The sequence below is a fragment of the Kogia breviceps genome, chromosome 15 (genome assembly GCF_026419965.1).
Source record: "Kogia breviceps isolate mKogBre1 chromosome 15, mKogBre1 haplotype 1, whole genome shotgun sequence".
NCBI lineage: Eukaryota > Metazoa > Chordata > Mammalia > Artiodactyla > Physeteridae > Kogia > Kogia breviceps.
In genome coordinates this window covers 80,662,244-80,679,634 of record NC_081324.1, presented here as the reverse complement: position 1 = coordinate 80,679,634, position 17,391 = coordinate 80,662,244, and the positions used below count along the sequence as shown (strand labels likewise).

At 42.2% G+C, this 17,391-nt stretch overlaps 1 protein-coding gene across 6 annotated transcripts in view; it reads left to right on the top strand.

The window, feature by feature from the left end:
* ACAD10 (acyl-CoA dehydrogenase family member 10) overlaps nt 1–17,391 on the top strand; it is a 68,389-nt gene that overhangs the window by 35,024 nt on the left and 15,974 nt on the right. For 4 of the 6 annotated variants that reach the window (XM_067014722.1, XM_067014723.1, XM_059040804.2 and 1 more), the window contains exons 3-9: nt 127–275; nt 1,919–2,113; nt 6,337–6,495; nt 7,206–7,365; nt 8,975–9,116; nt 14,070–14,138; nt 15,868–16,049. In XM_067014722.1, coding sequence (XP_066870823.1) covers nt 127–275; nt 1,919–2,113; nt 6,337–6,495; nt 7,206–7,365; nt 8,975–9,116; nt 14,070–14,138; nt 15,868–16,049 — 1,056 coding nt within the window. The remainder of the gene's footprint in view (nt 1–126; nt 276–1,918; nt 2,114–6,336; nt 6,496–7,205; nt 7,366–8,974; nt 9,117–14,069; nt 14,139–15,867; nt 16,050–17,391) is intronic. The other 2 variants (XM_067014725.1, XM_067014726.1) reach the window with 1 other exon arrangement.

Below are 17,391 nucleotides of genomic sequence, written 5' to 3'. Positions count from 1 at the left end.
CAACAGAGCCCACTTGGCACCACAGTGATGCCACAGGAACGTGTATGGTACTTCCCCTGCTCCCCAAACCCCAGCTGTTTGTCCATATATTACTGTTTCACTTGCCATATGTTTTACTTCCGGTAGAATGGGAGGTACAGAATCATATCCCTTCTGGAACTATATTGAAGGCCTTGATCTCAGGTGGCGAAAATGGGCCCTGGATGAAATTTATGAGAGCAGAGATAACAACAGAGGATTTCCTACAAGAATTTGGGAGACTTTGCTCTGAAATTGTGAGTGATAAACATACTTGAATTTCCATATTCTTTTTGCCTAGAATAGTGGATGCGACACTTATCCATTAAGTTGGTTAAACTAAAAATAAAGAAGGGAAAATCTAATAACCTGTTATAAGATTTGAAGCTATTTCTTTCATCCCCAGGTACTCAATTTTAACTACACGAATGAAAAAGTAAAAATATTACGTACTAAGCCTCTCCATCAGTTACTGTTCATCTGAAGCTGGAGTTGTATAATGGCTTTGATCAGAAAGCTTGTTTAATGTAGTAATAACATTGAGCCTTTCTCTGGAAAGGCTCTGCATTGTTCTAAGCTCTTTATTTGTATTAACTCATGTACCTTCACAATAACCCTGCTAAAATATAATTTAAGATCTCATAAAGTTCTGTGGATAGATGGTGGTTTTGGTTACATAACAGTGAATGTACTTAATGTCACCCAAAGTGGTTAAAATAGTAAATTTGATGTTATGTGTTTTTACCTTAATTTTAAATAAATGAATAAATATTTAAATATATGTATGGAAAACATTCAGCTGAGTGACAGAAAGAAGCCAACCCAAAAGACCACATATTGTATGATTCCACTTATTTGAAATGTCTAGAACAGGTAAATCTATAGAAACAGAAAATAGAGTTGTTATTTTCTAGGACTGGGAGTACTGGGGTGTCGGAGGGGGAATGGGTAATGACTGCTAACGGGTATGGGATTTCTTTTCAGGGTGACAAAAATGTTCTAAAACGGATTGTGATGATAGTTGCACAACTTTGTGAATATATTAAAAAGCGTTGAATTTTACAGTTTAAATGGGTCAATTGGGTGTTATGTGAATTGTATTTCAATAAAGCTGTTGTAGGGGCTTCCCTGGTGGCGCAGTGGTTGGGGGTCCGCCTGCCGATGCAGGGGACGCGGGTTCGTGCCCCGGTCCAGGAGGATCCCACATGCCGCGGAGCGGCTGGGTCCGTGGGCCATGGCCGCTGAGCCTGTGCGTGCGGAGCCTGCGCTCCGCAATGGGAGAGGCCACAACAGTGAGAGGCCCGCGTACCACACACACACACACACACAAAATAAAGCTGTTGTAAAATGTGCATGTGTATCAGAATAGCAGACTTGGCCCTGCAGGTTTTGAAACATGATAAAATAAGAGTTTTCAAAACCCACAGAAATTGAATTTAACAACACAAAAATTCATCAGAAACTGACATTCAGTTCATAATGGTGAAGTTGAGGCAATGCAGCATCATCAAATGTCTCTGGATCATTAAAAATTAAATTACATCTGCTTAATACACTTATAGAGTTTAATGTACCTCTTAGGGTACATTAGGGTCTTCTGAATCTTTTTAAAATTGACAATGAGTGAGTGAAATAAAGAACTCATTTAACTGCAATACTGATACAAATAGCTCCATTCCCTAACCACTGTAACTCTAATTCTAAGCCACCTTTTACAACCTTATATACAAAGTTCTGCACAGGGCTGAGGGAGGGAATTACTTTTGGCAGCAAGCCAAAGGCCCGGGGTCCTACACCAGGTAGTGGTAGGAAGCCAGGAATATGTGTTTTTCTGTGTTGGTGACAAGCGGTTCTTACTCTTAATGATGGCTGGTTCTCCTCTCCCCTCCCCCTTTCTTAGTCAAAGACCTCCGTGCCCCTGGACTCCTTTTTCTCTCTGCTGACCAGTGAGCGAGTGGCAAAGCAGTTCCCAGTGATGACTGAGGCCATAACTCAGATTCGGGCTAAAGGCCTTCAGACTGCAGTCTTGAGCAATAATTTTTATCTTCCCAATGGGAAGAGCTTTTTGCCCCTGGACCGGAAACAGTTTGATGTGGTAAGCTCACAGTGATCCAGAATAATCCGAACCAAGTCTGTGTCCTTGCGTCAGGATGCAGCATTAATGCTGCCTCTCAGTAGGTCTTGAGTGTATGGGTTTTTTATTCACACACTTGACTCAGTTGGGATTAAACATAACAGGTGGGAAACAAGACTTGTAAAATATCACTGAGCTCTTAGCAAGGTCAGTCATTTATGGGCTTTGATAACTGATTGAAACCTCAGCTTTAGAGGCTCCTTTTCATTCTGGAGTTGAACCTTAGTCATCAGATAACACATGTACTTTCGTCAGCCCTCACCTCTTAATGGGCCCTTTGACCTTTTCTCTTCAAAGACCAACCCCGTTGCCCTCTATTTCTATGGCATTAATCCTTAGGCCAGTGCTGTGCAAACAAGCCTACTACAGTAAAGGGAATGTCCAGTATGGTGGCCACTAGTCACATATGGCTATTAAACACTTGAAATGTGGCTAGTGGCCCCGAGGAATTCTATTTCATTTCAACTCAAATGTAAATAATCACATATGGCTAGTGGCTACCGTATGGGGCAGCACATGAAGGGCTAGACTATGGAAGTACCTGAGAAGATTCTGAGTCAGGAGATGGTCTTCTGTGCCAGGAGGTTACTTCTGTGGAAGACTCGCCATTTCCCTAAGAGAAAGTATATCGTTATCCTGGGACAGTTATGAATTACTGAATTATTGACTTGCTTAAACTTCATTCGCTTGGAAAACACATTCTCATTAAGCAGTGACCGTGTGCCAGGCGCTGGCTAGGCATGAGGGCATACTGTGTTCATCGTGACAGACCCAAGCTCTGCCCTCTGGAATATGCATCTGCCATATTTCAGGTTGTCAGTCGCTACGTGTGGCTAGTGGCTACTATGTCGGACAGGACGGTATAGCATTTCCATCACTGTAGAAAGCCCTATTGGATAGTGCTATTTCAGAACGTAAAATCTAGTTGGATTGACAGGCAGAAAATTCAGAGTACAGCTATGGGAAATTAACGACCCAACCTAATGCTCTTTTCACCTCCCACCTCCTCATTCCTCCTGTACAAAGCCAGTCAGAGATGGAGTTCTCTTCCCTCTGCACAGCGGCCTGGCTCCTTGCCCACTTTAATTGCTGGTTTTCCCGTTTGTCCACAGCACAGCTGTCCTCCAAGCATCCTCCCCTCTGGTGCTCAGGGACCTCAGCCAGATTTGAATCCCGTCTTGCAGCTTGCTATAAGCAGTAGCTTTGATTCTCTGAACCTCAGTTTCCTCACCTGTAGTTCAGGAGTAGGAATTTTCTTTGTTTAGGGTAGCTGTGTGGATCCCAGAGTATAATGCAGGCAAAGCACTTTACGGAGTGCCTGGCAGATAGGTAAGTATTCAATACATTGTAATTATTTCCAGAGATTCCTTCCCTCCAGTGTGGCTATGGGGATATATCTTCATCTGGACAAAATCAGTTGGCCAGGCTCATATTGGGCCCTTCAACTATGTAAGGACTTGTGAGCTTCTTTAAAACAATGGACTTGTTTATTCAGGCTTCACAGGCTCTCTGGCGTCCATCTTCATATTCTATGTCTGCAGGAGACCTGGATTTTGAAAATCTGTTTCCTCAAGAGCAAGGGTTTACATTTGTGTTCTCTAAAGGTATAAGGAAAAAAATTATTTTGGTAGAAGTAAAGCTAATGGAACCATTCCTGTGATCCCCGTCATCACTGGAGGCTGTTCCTGAACTTTTCAATGTCACAGAAATCTGTTTCTTCTGAGGTGTATGTGGCTTTTAAATTTTGTTCATCTACTTTGTTTTTGGTTTTTTTTTTTTAGTATGGATTCTTTTTTTTTTTAACATCTTTATTTGAGTATAACTGTTTTACAATAGTGTGTTAGTTTCTCCTTTACAACAAAGTGAATCAGTTATACGTATACATATCATATGTTCCCATAACTCTTCCCTCTGTGTCACCCTCCCTCCCACCCTCCCTATCCCACCCCTCTAGGTGGTCACAAAGCACAGAGGTGAACTCCCTGTGCTATGCTGCAGCTTCCCACTAGCTATCTAATTTACATTTGGTAGTGTGTATGTGTCCCTGCCACTCTCTCACATCGTCACAGCTTACCCTTACGTCTGAAATTTTGCTTGTGTCCAGGTGTAAGCAATGGGTAATGTCTTGTTTTTGTTTTTGTTTTTGGCTGCGTTGGGTCTTAGTTGTGGCACACGGGTTTCTCCCTAGTTGTGGCACGTGGACTCCAGAGAGCATGGGCTCAGTAGCTGCCACATGCAGGCTCTCTAGTTGTGGTGCACAGGCTTAGTTGCCCCGTGGCATGTGGGATCTTAGTTCCCCGACCAGGGATCAAACCCGCGTCCCCTGCATTGAGAGGCAGATTCTTAACCACTGGACCACCAGGGAAGTCCCCATCTACTTTGTTTTTTAAGTAAAAACTTTTACATTATTTTTTTTCTTTTGTAAAGAACACACGATAGAAGATTTACCATCCTAAGGGCTTCCCTGGTGGCGCAGTGGTTAAGAATCTGCCTACCAGTGCGGGGAACACAGGTTTGAGTTCTGGTCCAGGAAGATCCCACGTGCCACGGAGCAACGAAGCCCATGTGCCACAACTACTGAGCCTGCACGCCACAACTACCGAAGCCTGCGCACCGAGAGCCCGTGCTCCACAACAACAGAAGCCACTGCAATGAGAAGCCCGTGCACCGCAACGAAGAGTAGCCCCTGCTCACCGCAACTAGAGAAAGCCCATGTGCAGCAACGAAGGCCCAACACAGCCAAAAATAAATAAATGTATTTTTTTTAAAGTAAATAAAAAATGCTAACGTAGTACAATGAAAAAAGAAAGATTTACCATCCTAGCCATTTTTAATTATATAGGACAGTAATTTTAGGTATATTCACATTGTTGTGAAACACAACCCCGGAAATTTTTCATCTGGCAAAATAGAACACAAGAAGTCCAGGGATCTTATCCAATTTAAATCTCAGGAATTTTTTTTCACTTCTGCAAATGTTCTCACCTATGCGAGGAGGTGTCTGCTTGTCAGACTTGGCCCTGATCCGCAGGGTTTGCTCCCCCTCTCCTCTGCCTTTATTGGTGTCTGAAACACCTGGCTTCTCTGCTACCCACTGTTGACAGTTTCTTTAGAAGGAGCTTCTTGGTCTTCTTTTAGCTCACTCAGGTCCTTAGGAGACCAGGAAGATTCAGTAACTTATTCAGAACATTTATTTGTCTGAAAAGGCAGTTCTTCTCTAAGCTTGAACAATGGGGGTTTGGAGGAGAGGGAGGGGTCCTCAGGTTTGTCCTTGGTCTTGGAGAGCGAGGGTCAATTCGGGAGTGATCGAGGGAGTTAATTCTATTCTTTGGGCAGACCAGAGGGTATTGGTTACAGGCCTCTATGGACGGTTCAGGCCTGCTCACAGGAGATCGAGCCCTGGGGACAGTGTCAGAGGACTTGGGGTTGCTGGATCAGAGGTAGCCTGACACTGAGACTGCTGTTTCAGGGTTCTCCTGAACCCTCAGCAGCACCCCACCAGTTCTGGATCAGATACAGGTTGAAGCAAGGCTGTCAGGATACAGGAGGCTCTTCGCATGAAAGGGAACCATGTCTTTGCCACTGACGATCTCTTTGGTGTTAGCCCTCCTGTGGGATTTATCTGTCTAGGTTGACTACAGCTGTTTGTTGTTTAAGTTCTGAAATATGGACATTAAAGTCATGTTTCTTTTATAACAGTAAACAGTGCCTTCTTTTGGAGAAAATGGTGAAATACTTTCCCTAAAACTGAAACGTGCAGCTTTTCTTCTGTTCTGTGCATTCACAATACCTAACATTAGCAAACTGCTGTGTCATTTCGAAACACACTGAAGTTCCCTAAGTTTCCCAGCTACCGTTAAGATAGGTAAGATGGCCGTTGGTGTTCCCAGGTTTCCTGACGATGAACCTGAAGCCCATGGTGCCTTCGCTGTTTGCAGAAGGTCACTCACTGTGTCGGAAGCAGAACTTTGGTTTGCTGAGTCTTCCCTCAGGTTGTAACCCAGTATTTCCAAATCACGCCTCTTAAAAAAGCAACATCATTTCATATCATGACACTCTTATGTTACTTGTTATAACAAACCTCCCCTGCCTTCCTCCTGCCCTGCTTTTCAGAAAATATACTGGGTGTGCGTGGGAACACCACTGATAGGGACATTCATCTCTCCTTCCTGTCCCTCCCTCAGGTTGTGGAGTCCTGCCTGGAAGGTGTCTGCAAGCCAGACGCCAGGATGTACAAGCTGTGCTTGGAGCGGCTAGGCCGGCAGCCTTCTGAGTCCATCTTTCTGGATGATCTTGGACCGAATCTAAAAGCAGCTGCCAGCCTTGGTATTCACACCATTAAGGTAGAGGTCACTGGGTTTTGAACCCCTGTTGTGCCCCAGGCACTAGTGTAAGCACTTCTGTGCAGTCCTCTTACACTCTTAGTTGCAGTTGCCTCTAGTGGTTTTCACCCATGCTGCCATATTTTTATGTTTTATTAATTATGAAATCTAGGTCACTAGCCACTTGTATTCTCAATAGGAAGTAAGAAGGCAGAATGAGGAAAGAGTTAACACAGGGAGGTGAATGGCAGGCTTAAGACATTTCGGGTGACAGTTCTGCTGGCCTGGTGATGCTGTTCTGGGTGGGGACCCAGCAGCTACCAGACACACGGGCCACCCCAATGCTTTGAAGCAAGACAAGCCACGTTGGCGGCGGGGGTCTCTGTCCAGCTTTCTGCGTTTGGGTTTTCATTATTAGCCGACGGGCCCGTAGGGACAGAGTGGACACTACATTACAATATTCTGCCCTCCTGGCACGAGGGAGTATCATTCGGTCTTAGCTGGCACTCCTCCCAGCAGATAAGAAAGTTTAATGTGGTTAGGAATTAAATGGGAGGAGGAAACTCATTCTGAGGCTTTCTCATGAGCTGACTCTCCTGGCTGCAAAGTCCTTGCTCAGAGAACTGACTTCTTCTCTATTTCCCTCTAAGAAAGTACCCGCTTAGAGAACAGGCAGGAGGCGGGGGCAGGGTTGACTGGGCATCCATGTTCAATATTCTCTGTGAAACCAGGTTCGTGATCCAGAGACTGCAGTAAAGGAACTGGAAACTCTTTTGGGTTTTCCGTTGAGAATGGCTGTTCCAAACACTCGCCCTGTGAGAAGGACAATGGAAATTCCCAAGGACTCCTTGGAGAAGCACCTCAAAGACTTACTGGGGACCCAAGCCACAGGTAGTTAAGCTTCTGCATTTTGGTAAAGGCTAGGCTTTCAGTCTGGTTCTCACGTTCAGTCCTTAGTGGAATATGCTGGAGACAAAGCCGCCATGTGGTGAAGAAAAGAGCCAGTGGGCTCACTGAGCCCGGTGGACCCGAGTGCTGCTCTGTTTTGCTTGGGAAAAAGCACTGACTTCCTTTTGAATGGATCCCCGAAGTGTACTTGGCCCTTGTGCCATGTGAGAGTGTGGTGCGGCAGAAATCGCCTGCAAAGGGCTGTCCTGGAGGAGAGGAACTTGCAGTATGTGCCCAGGGGTGTTTGAGTGTTGCTAATATTTTTGAGATGACAGCCTGTCTTGTGAAGGTGACTTAAAAGTTGCACGAATTTAAAATGTGACAAGCCGTCTCTGTCTCTTCAAAGGAACCTCTAGCTCCTTCTTCACATTCCACCCTCAGAAAAACAGGTGGCTCATGACCTTTTTCTTTTAAAATTTATTTTATTGAAGTATAGTTGCATGAACTTTTGAAGAGATTTCTACCTGGTGATAAAGTTTGATCCTTGAAAGTACTTTTTTAAAAATTTAATTTTATTTATTTTTTTATACAGCAGGTTCTTATTAGTCATCCATTTTATACACATCAGTGGATACACGTCCATCCCAATCTCCCAATTCATCACACCACCACCACCCCCTGCCACTTTCCCCCCTTGGTGTCCATACGTTTGTTCTCTACATCTGTGTCTCTATTTCTGCCCTGCAAACCGGTTTATCTGTACCATTTGAAAGTACTCTTTGTATGCAGCTTCTCATGAGGATTTTTTCCAGTGATGGGGTTGTTCTTAGAGCCTCTACAAAGCTGAGGGATCCGGGCTTCCCTGGTGGCGCAGTGGTTGGGAGTCCACCTGCCGATGCAGGGGACGCGGGTTCATGCCCCAGTCCGGGAGGATCCCACATGCTGCGGAGCGGCTGGGCCCGTGAGCCGTGGCCGCTGAGCCTGCGCGTCCGGAGCCTGTGCTCCGCAGCGGGAGAGGCCACAATGGTGAGAGGCCCGCGTACCACCAAAAAAAAAGGAGCCTCAGAGTTTAGCCTGCTGGGGTGGGAAATCGCATCTCCTGAAAGCAGCTTCGGCTCGAGCTGCAGGCCTCTGCATAGCTCCTTTCAGCTGTCACGTCATTGTCAGGCGTGGTATGGCCGAGTATAGGGTGAGGGGCACACTTTTCAAGTGGGGGCACTTTTTATCCTTGGCTTAAAGCATTCCATTTAGCAAGATGGGTTTCCATGACTCTGCTTGTGTTTTACAAACAGAACTAAAAAGCTTTTCTTTACGGAGCAGGAGTTGGCAAGAAGGACAAAATTGGACACCTGCACAAAGTGAAAATTGTCATGGTGTAAATCCAGTGGCCTTTGCCACACCACAGTGTGATACTCTGGACTCGAGCTGGAGGTGGGAGGGTATGCCTGGGACGCAGTCATGTCTGGTACCCCGGGAGGAGCTGCTTTCCTTACAGTGCATTCCAAATCAGGGCGCTCTGCATCCATGTGCAGTGCTCGTTAGAAAGAAAGAATGTCTGTCTGCATTTGTCCTCCAGAGCTGGTTTGAGTTTTCCTTGCTTTCAAACTTGCAGGCCCATTGGAACTCCTTCAGTTTGATCACGGGCAGTCAAATCCCACCTACTACATCAGGCTGGCTAAGCATCAGCTGGTTCTGAGGAAGAAACCGCCAGGGACACTGCTCCCATCCACGCATGCAGTGGAGAGGGAGTTCAGGTAAATTCTCCGAGCTGGGGGCGTGCTTGCCGTCCTCAGCCTCCGCAGCCCAGCCCCTGAACTGGCCAATCAGCACTCCATAAAGTGCCTTGGGACATTTAAAATTACAAGTATGACTCCCCAGAATTCTTTCTGATAAGAACATGTCACCTACTTTTATTCAGGAGCTTGTTTTCTCTTTTCTCTACCTAAACCTCTAGGAGACTAGACTGTTTTTGAGCCTCTGTTAAGTGGGGCCATAGCCCAAGGAGGCATGGCCATGAGTTGATAGTTATTGAAACCTGGGGTTCCTTACATGAATCCCTCTACTTTTATGTATGTTTGATATTTTTCATAATAAAATGTTTAAAACAATACATGTATTACAACCCATCCAAAATAAAATCTTTTGCTTTGTGAATAGGAAAATTTAAACATAGTAGGTTGAAAAACACTAGCTCCGGACTCTTGGACAGTGAGTCGCAATGCAATGACTGGACTTCCTCTCCTGGAAGGCTTTCTCTTCCTCTCCCTCCTCCTTCCTTCCAGCCTAGCATGTTCTGCAGAAGGAAAGTTGCAGAAAGTAGTAAGGAAAATGTGATTTCGGCTCCTGGCCTCTTCTTTCTCACCATTTACTGTCTCTCCTCCGACTTTTTGGTTCCTTGAATCTGACTTCTCTAAGTGTTACAGGGACTGATGACTGACATTTATGAAGCCTTCAGGGTTCATTTATGAAGTCTACAGGAAAAAACCTGTAGCTATTTGTGAGCATTCATAAATGTGCCCATGTGATAGTGAGTGTGCGCTTGTAGAAGAGAAACCCTGAAATGTAAAACTCCCAGTGTCTCTGTGCATTGTGAGCTCTCACCAACTTCCTGGCGTACTGAGGAATTCGGGAGTGTTAGGAGGACATCCAAAAATCCAAGAATGCACAGAATTTCCATTTTAGTAAAGGAATAAAATGTGCATTTGAAGATGAAATGTGTATGGTATCTGCTTGTAAAATGCCAAATCAAATTAGGAAAACTGTTTGGGAAAACAGTATAATGTAATTTATAAAAACCTCAGGATAGTCATACTTTTATACCTAATAATTCCAATAGGGGGTCTCTCTTTAAAAAAATAGTTCTAAATAGGGAGAAAAGCTTTATGCATTAATATGCTGCTCACTGCAGTGTAGTTTATAATAAAAAAATTGGAAACCTACAGGTACAATAAATGAGTAATGATTATGCAAACCTTGGTATTTCTGCTTGTTGGAACAATTACAATAATAGTAATAGCTAACATTTCCTGAGTGTTTAGTATGTGTCAGGCACTAAATAAATGCTTTGAATATATTGTTAATTCAAACCATTCTCACAACTCCCTGATATGGTCCTATTATGATCTCCATTTTATAGATGAGGACAGTGAAGCTTAAAGAAGTGAAGCAACATGCCTAGTGACACACATCTAGTATGTGAGTCATGGAGTCTGGCTTCACACCCAGGGCAGGTAGGATTCCATACCCCAGTCTTAATGATTATGCTATTACTGCAGCCAATAAAAGGATGCCTATAATAAAATTAAAATGTGTATAATAATTTTTTTTTCCTTTTTGGCCACCCATTGTGCCTTGGGGGATCTTAGTTCTCCAACCAGGGACTGAACCCAGACCATGGCAGTGAAAGTGCTGAGTCCTAACCACTGGACCACCAGGGGACTCCCCCGAAAATAAAATTTTTATGTAGCAAAAACAGATACAAACTATATGTGTCTTAACTATGGTTTTTGTAAAGACTTGTACATTGAAACAAAAATATTGGAAAGGAACACACCCAAATGTTTACCCTGGTCATGTTTGAGTAGTTTGTTAGTACAAATTGTAAGTGACAGAAACCCACCTAGCCTGACTTAAGTATTCATAAAAAAGAAAGGAGGAGAAGTGGTAAAATGTATTGCCTTCATTATGTAAATCTTTCAGGTATGGCTGGATCCAGGGGCCCAAATAGTGTCACCAGAACCCATTCATTCTCTCTCTCCATCTCTCAACACTTCTCTCCTTGATAACCACAGTGAACGTCCCAGCATGTCTCCTGAGATTGACTCGTTGGCCCAATATGGGTCACAGCTTTGTTCCTGAGCCAGCCTCTGTGGTCAGGAGGATCCGTTATTCAGATTGGCCAAATCTGGGTCTTGTGCTCAACCCTGGAATCAGGATTGAGTCACTGTCACCCAAACCACGTGAACCTACAGTGGGGGAGAGCTGTTTCCCAAAGGAATGTCTAGGTATTACTATCAGAACATGAAAAGGGGAAAGGACAGCAGGCAGCCAAAAGCAGGAGCCAGTTATTGGTGATAAGACCGACTAATTATTTTTCTATTTAAAAATTTCCTTCCTTAATGTTTCATAGAATTTATCAGTAAACCCATCAGGCCTGGAGGTTTATTAGGAAAAGTTTTTTGATTATGGGTTTGATATAATAAATATTGGGTTATTCAGGTATTTTATTTCATCTTGCCTTAGTTTTGGTAAATTGTAATTTGCAAGGAATTTGTAATTTATTAAAATATATTAAATTATATTATAAAATATACAAAGTTATATATATCCATTTCATGTTAACAGTTGAATTTATTGTTCAAAATATTCCCTTACTGTTTTTTGATTTTAATTTATTTTTGGCTGTGTTGGGTCTTCGTTGTTGCGTGTGGGCTTTCTCTAGTTGCGGCAAGTGGGGGCTACTCTTCGTTGTGGTGCGCAGGCTTCTCATTGTGGTGGCTTCTCTTGTTGCGGAGCACGGGCTCTAGGTGCGCGGGCTTCAGTAGTTGTGGCACGAGGGCTCAGTAGTTGTGGCTTGCAGGCTCTAGAAAGCAGGCTCAGTAGTTGTGGCGCACGGGTTTAGCTGCTCCACGGCTTGTGGGATCTTCCCGGACCAGGGCTTGAACCCGTGTCCCCTGCATTGGCAGGAAGATTCTTAACCACTGCACCACCAGGGAAGTCCTCCCTTACTGTCCTTTTAGTGTATGTAGGATCTGTAGTGTTTTCTCATCTTTACCATTCCTGCTGTTGATTGATAGTATTTTCTCTTTCTTTCATCAGTCTACCTAGGGATTTACCATTGTGTTGATAATTTAAAAGAACACATGTTTAGTTTTGTTAATTTTTCTGTTGTTTATTTTCTATTTCATTTAGTTCTGCTCTGAGCTTTATTTCTTTCCATCTTCTTACTGTGGGTGTATTTTTACCTTCTTAGGTATAACCTTAGGCCACTGATTTAACATCTTCCTTCTTTTCTAATATGAGCTTTCAAAGTTATAAATTACTTTGTAAGCACATATGCATCCCACAAATTTTGACATGTGTTTTTATTATTATTATTACAGTTTGAAATATTTTCTAATGTCCCTGTGATTTCTTCTTTGACCCATGGCTTATGTGGAAGTGTGTTATTTAACTTCCAAATATTTGGGCTGTTTTTAGCTATCACATAGTAACAATTTCTCGTTTAATTCTATTGAGGTCTTAGAAATACTCTGTAAGATTTTGATACTTGGGGCTTCCCTGGTGGCACAGTGGTTAAGAATCCACCTGCCTAATGTAGGAGACATGGGTTCAAGCCCTGATCCAGGAAGATCCCACATACCACGGAGCAGCTAAGCCCATGCACCACAACTGAGCCTGCGCTCCTAGAGCCCGTGACCCACAGCTACTGAGCCCGTGCACCCAGAGCCCAAGCTCTGCAACAAGAGAAGCCACCGCAATGAGAAGGCCGTGTACCGTGACTAAGAGTAGACCCCACTCACCACAACTAGAGAAAGCTACACGCAGCAACGAAGACCCAATGCAGCCCAAAATAATAAATAAATAAATAAATTTATTTTTAAAAAAAGATTTTATACTTGGAAATTTATTAGGACTTATTTTATGGACCAGTACGTGATATATCTTGGTGAATATACTGTGTGCACTCTAAAAGAATGTGTATCCTGCGGTGTCTGTGTGAGTGTTATAGAAATGTCCATCAGGTCAAGTTGGCTGGTAGTGTTGTTCAGATCTGTGTCTTACTGACGTTTTCTAGTTAGTGTAGTTTTGATAAAGTCAGTTACTGATAAAGACATTTTACAGTCTCAGCTATGATTGTGAGTTTGTCCGTTTCTATCTTTCATTCTGATAATTTTTACTTTAGGTATTTTTGAAGCTCTTTTATTAGGCACATACACATTTTTTATTTATTTACTTTTGTAATTGAAGTATAGTTGATTTAATGTTGTGTTTAATTTCTGCTATACAGCAAAGTGACTCAGTTATACATATATATATTCCTTTTATGCTGTATTTTTAAAATATATATTCTTTTTCATATCCTTTTCCATAATGGTTTATCACAGGATATTGAATATAGTTCCCTGTGCTATACAGTAGGACCTTGTTGTTTAAGGCACATACACATTTATAATTGTAATATCTTCCTGGTGAATTAACTCTTGTATTGTTTTGAAATGTCCCTTTTTATCTCTGGTAGTCCTCTTTGCCTTAAGGTCTCTTTTTCTAATATTGATATAGCTATACCAGCTTTCTTATGCTTACCAATCACATGGAACTTCCCTTTCCATCCTTTCATATTTTGTTTTATTTATTTATTTATTTCTATGTTTTCATATTTAAAGCATGTCCCTTATAGACAGTATATTAAGTCTTGCTTTTGAACCCAGTAGGACAACTTTTGTCTTTTAATTGGAATGTTTACTCTATTAAATTTAGTGTAATTATCAGTATGTTTGACTCAGGTCTATAATTTTGGTGTTTGATCTTTGTCCCATTTGTCTTTTGTTCCCCTTGCCTTTTAGCCTTCTTGGGTCAATTGAAATTTTTAAATTTTAGCATTCCATTTTAATTTCTGCATGTAAAATTTTTAAATCAAAAAATAATTTCAAGAAAATCCAGTCATCTCATTCAGCAGTGTCTCTCATTTTTCTTTGTTCTGGCAGGATAATGAAAGCCCTTGCGAATGCTGGAGTCCCTGTCCCGAAAGTTCTTGACCTCTGTGAGGATTCAAGGTAATGTTCAGATTTATTTTTTCTATTGTGTATTCAAGCTACAGAAGAGAAAAGTCCTTATACTAACTCACATTCCAGTTTGCTAGAGTAAAGACAAGTAAAATTTGGGTAGAAAAGAGATTTTATAGTAACCTCCCCTAGAAGTTCACAGATCTTTACGTTATCCTGAAAGATAAATGCCTGCTTTTGTGAGAATTGGTAGGAAACATCTTTTCTAACATTTAAAAAATATATGTCCATCTAGCTTCATGTTGCCTGTTTTAATTAATTTTTTTATTGTGGGCTTTCTAAACTGTTTTTGAATTGCTTTATAATATGCTTTCTGAGTCTGTCTCTTTTCTCCCGATTTTTTTTTTTTTTTTTTTTGCGGTACGAGGGCCTCTCACTGCTGTGGCCTCTCCCGTTGCGGAGCACAGGCTCCGGATGCGCAGGCTCAGCGGCCATGGCTCACGGGCCCAGCCGCTCCGCGGCACGTGGGATCCTCCCGGACCGGGGCACGAGCCCGTGTCCCCTGCATCGGCAGGCAGACTCTCAACCACTGCGCCACCGGGGAAGCCCTTCTTGATTTTTTAATTATGAAAATTTGGAAACATACACAGAAGTTGAAAGAAGAAAAAATAGTACAATGAGCACCCATTTACACTTCATCTAGATGAAAACATTTGTTAACATTTTGCCACATTTACTTTCTGTGTATATGTATATATGTGTATGTATATAAATGTGAATAGGTGTATTAATAGATAAAATAATTTTATAGAAATAGTTATATATAACATTTTTCTAAAAATGTTTTATAACATAATTTAATAAGTTTTATTAAATAATTATATAATTATTTTGTAAGTTAATAAGTATATCTTATATGTATGTATATAAATTATCATTCACTGAACCTTTTGAAGTAAGTTTCAGGCAGCATATGTCTTCTAAGAATAAAGACATTTTCTTTCATAACCACAGCAATATTACATTTAAGATAATTAAAAATAATTTAATAATATAATTTAATATCTAGGCCATGTTCAAGTCAGGATGAATAGTTATAATAGTAGAATTTTCAAAACACCTTTTCAGAGTACTAAACTGATTTCTAGTAGTGACAAAAAGATGGATTAATGACATTTTGGTGTGTCACCTTAATACTTTGGGGTGTTGTATATGCCATTCATACCACTGGATAATGATGAAAATAACGTTAATAACAAAAAGGGATACTTATCCAACCCTCACTGAAGCTAGAAACATATGCCAGGCATTCCCTATGTATTTGCTCCCTTAATTCTTATAACTATCCTTTGAAGCATTATAGATTAAAAAAAAAAAAACAAAGCTCACAGAGGTTTAATATGTTTCTCAGGATCACACTGCTGGAAAGGGCAGAGGTGGCACTTAAGCCTGGTTCTCTGACTCCAAATCCCCCTCTCAACATGCTGCTTTCCTGTATTATCACAATTAATCCCATTCCGATGGCTTCTACAAGTGGACCAAAGAGAAGAGAGGCATGCTGGCAAGGAAGTGTAGACCAGGGATGTGTGTGTGTGGATTGGTTTGGGGAGGGAGTACTTCCAACCCCTGTGCTTACGTGCAAAGGAGAAAGGAAGTTTCCAGTACTCTGGATCCGAACTCCCAGCCAGCGCTCAAAGCTTACACCCAGGACAGAGCAGTGCCGTGACTAACAGCCTGCCACATCATGGGCCATGAAACACCCTGTCTGTGTCCCTGCTAGGGTCATCGGCGCCCCCTTCTATCTGATGGAGTACTGCCCAGGCCTCATCTACAGAGACCCCTCTCTGCCAGGCTTGGAGCCCAGCCAGAGGCGGGCCATCTACACTGCCATGAACAGAGTCTTGTGCAAGATTCACAGTGTGGACCTCAAGGCCGCAGGCCTAGAAGACTATGGGAAACACGGTGAGCATGGGGCCGCTTGTCTTCCGTGCTGATGTTTCCTCACTGGCACCTCTGCTTTCATGATTTCCATGGTACCATGGTTTTAAGGCACCATTGGTAAATGTGAGGTGGGCTTGTTAGCTTCCTACTTGGAAATCCACTTTCATTTTAGTGTAAGTGTCACTTACCTAGATGTTTTGTCCTGAGATAAATCCCTTCATGGACTACAGAATCTCTCTTCCCTGAAACTTTTATCTCACTGTATCATTTAAATCTTTTTTTTTTTTCGATACTGGCCAAAAGTACTTAGGATACGTATTTTCTTCTCCATTTTTCACCCTTTCCTCTAAATATTCTTTTCAGTATTTAGAGGAAAGATTTAGGGATATATTTTTTAAATGCCATTATGCCAAGGTATTTGTTTGTAGAATTTGTTTCTGTTTTCTTCTTTCTTTTTTTAAAAAATGTCTGAGAGTTCCAGTTGGTCCTCATCCTTGGAAGCACTTGGTATTGTCAGGTTTTCCCTTTTCCTTTTTTCTGGACGTCAGTTGTATTGAAATGTAGCATTTTACGAATGTTGACAAACGCACACACTTTTATAACCACCATCACCATTGTCTTCATGCTTTTGCATGCAGAAACTTAAGCGTGAGCCAAAGGGTTTTACTTTGTCTGCCCTGCAGTATTCAAGATTATCTGACTCTCAACCAGTGTGCATTGTTGACCATGGTCAAAGAGAATCTCTCAAATAAGCTGTATTTTGTTCTTTCTCTGCTTTTAACCAAAATGTGCCTGTTTTCTCTAGGACCATATCAAAGGCTGCAGTATGTGTCCAAAGTACATCAACTTCCTGACACATTTCTACCAAGTTACCTAAATTTCTGTCGTTCCATAGGCACATGATCTGAGGTCTCAAAACTAACCATTTGAGAAACTTTGCTACCACAGAGCAGCCCCAACTGGGACTTCACAGCCCCAGTTGAGGGTGTCCTCCACCCCTTCCATACGCAGCCTGATCCATATCATACACTAACCTGTTGACCAGAGTTACCAACTTAGTGGGGTTCCCCTCCATCTTGGTGGTCTCACTGGAAAATATTTACAGTAAAAATTTATTTGTTGTTTATCCAAAATTCCAGTTTAACAGAGCATCCTCTATTTTATCTGGGAGCCCTAGTTACCAGTAAAAGGGTCAGCAGGCAAAGACCATAGATGTTGCCTATATTGAGCCATTGTTTCAAAGTGGAAAGAGCCCTAGACCAGAAGTCAGGTGCTGATTTGTGGGGTGACCTTGGGCAAGTCCCATTACTTTGTTATAGTTTTCTCAACAGTAAGGGTTCAGTAAAAAGCAAAACAAAACAAA